Source organism: Etheostoma spectabile, unplaced genomic scaffold, assembly GCF_008692095.1.
Source record: "Etheostoma spectabile isolate EspeVRDwgs_2016 unplaced genomic scaffold, UIUC_Espe_1.0 scaffold272, whole genome shotgun sequence".
Classification (NCBI taxonomy): Eukaryota; Metazoa; Chordata; class Actinopteri; order Perciformes; family Percidae; genus Etheostoma; species Etheostoma spectabile.
This window is the reverse complement of record NW_022605576.1, coordinates 1106226-1107769: the sequence shown is the minus strand read 5'-3', so window position 1 is coordinate 1107769 and position 1544 is coordinate 1106226. Positions and strand designations below refer to the sequence as shown.

The 1544-nt window shown below is 40.5% G+C and overlaps 1 protein-coding gene across 1 annotated transcript in view; it reads right to left on the bottom strand.

Annotated features, from left to right (window-relative positions):
* The window catches only part of pde1ca (phosphodiesterase 1C, calmodulin-dependent a), a 25583-nt gene that overhangs the window by 18743 nt on the left and 5296 nt on the right, over positions 1 to 1544 (bottom strand). Inside the window, exon 3 of the mRNA XM_032510827.1 lies at positions 432 to 594. Coding sequence (XP_032366718.1) covers positions 432 to 594 — 163 coding nt within the window. The remainder of the gene's footprint in view (positions 1 to 431; positions 595 to 1544) is intronic.

Below are 1544 nucleotides of genomic sequence, written 5' to 3'. Positions count from 1 at the left end.
AATGTTGATTAATGTACACTGTCCCTGTCAAATAAATTATTATTATTATTATTATAACACTACTGTATATTATTTTTACAGTAGAATGTTGTAAAGTTTATACTACAACCTTGTTGATATGACAAAATCACAGTAGTCAAAGTATTACTGTAAAAGAAATCACAATGTTGCCACTATAGTACTGTAAATTACTGTAATTTTACTTTTTTTTCTTATGTCGTGTTCAGTTGTTGTTTTTTTACAGTCAATACATAAAATACTGTAACTGGAAGTATGGTGCCTTTACTGCAAAAAGAATTCACAGTAACTTGCGGGACAATTTTTGCCAATAAGTTACTGTAAATTGTACGTTAATTCTGTGACAGTGTAGAACTTTGTGTTTCTTTTGGAGTTGGGCTGTGTGTGTGTGTGTGTGTGTGTGTGTGTGTAACCTGATAGCAGTCTTCTCCATGGCGTCGGGTGCGTCAGGCGTTGGCAGCTCCTCAGCCAGGATCTCGGCGGCGCTGCGCGGGTCCATCTGAGTTCCTTTGGGTTCTGTGATGCCTGTGACGGCGGCTGTGACGGCAGTGGACAGTGTATTCTGGGACCGTGAGCCTAAACAATTTCCATGCAAACAAACATCCTTTGCTTGCTTTTCCATGTTTCCTAAAGCTATAGGCAGGCCAGGAGACCAGGAGACCAGGGGTTTTCAAATACATGTATCAAATAAAGTTGCACATTGAACTGGGCCTACAATAATGTGTAGGGCAGCCTAAAGTCTTTAAACACACTTTTTTACATAGAATCAGGGCTGTAGTACTCTAGTCCGGTCTTGGGTAGAGTCCGGACTCAAGGCCGTTTTTCGATTGTCTCGGACTTGTCTCATACTCGCTAGTATTTGGACTCTGACTTGTCTCGGTCTCAGCCACTGGTTATGCCAAATATGGCTTTTGGTCTCGACCAAGTCCAGGTGTCTTTATTACGTTGATAATAATATTAGAGGGAAAGTGAAACCCCAAAAAATAATGTCTTGATACTATCATGCATAAGACCTCTATTCCCTGTTCTGCACTCGGTCTTGACTTGGACTCGAACCATTTTGGACTCGGTCTTGTCTTGGACTCAAACCTCTTTGGACTCGGTCTTGCCTTGGACTCGACTAGTCCTGGTCTTGGACTTGTCTTGGACTCGACAAAGGTGGTCTTGACTACAGCCCTGCATAGAATACTAAGGAATTAAAATAGCCTAATGATTATTGATGATTATTTCATGAATTATGTTTTAATGTTACACATACATGTAACAGAGTGGATCCTCAGGATGAACTGGATCTATGGGTGGCTACCTTAGTGACTACCTATGGACCAGTAAGCCTATCATCGGTGGGGATTTATATTTTCTAATAATATGTTGGATTCAGGTTAAGAATTTTTATTTTTTGAAAAAACTTACCAATAATTTGAAAATGAATTTGAAAAAAGTTACAATGAAGAGCCCTGTCCTAGGGGAGAGGGGCGGGGGATCCAACGGAAATCACAATTGTCAGATTGACAGCAGTCTGGGTG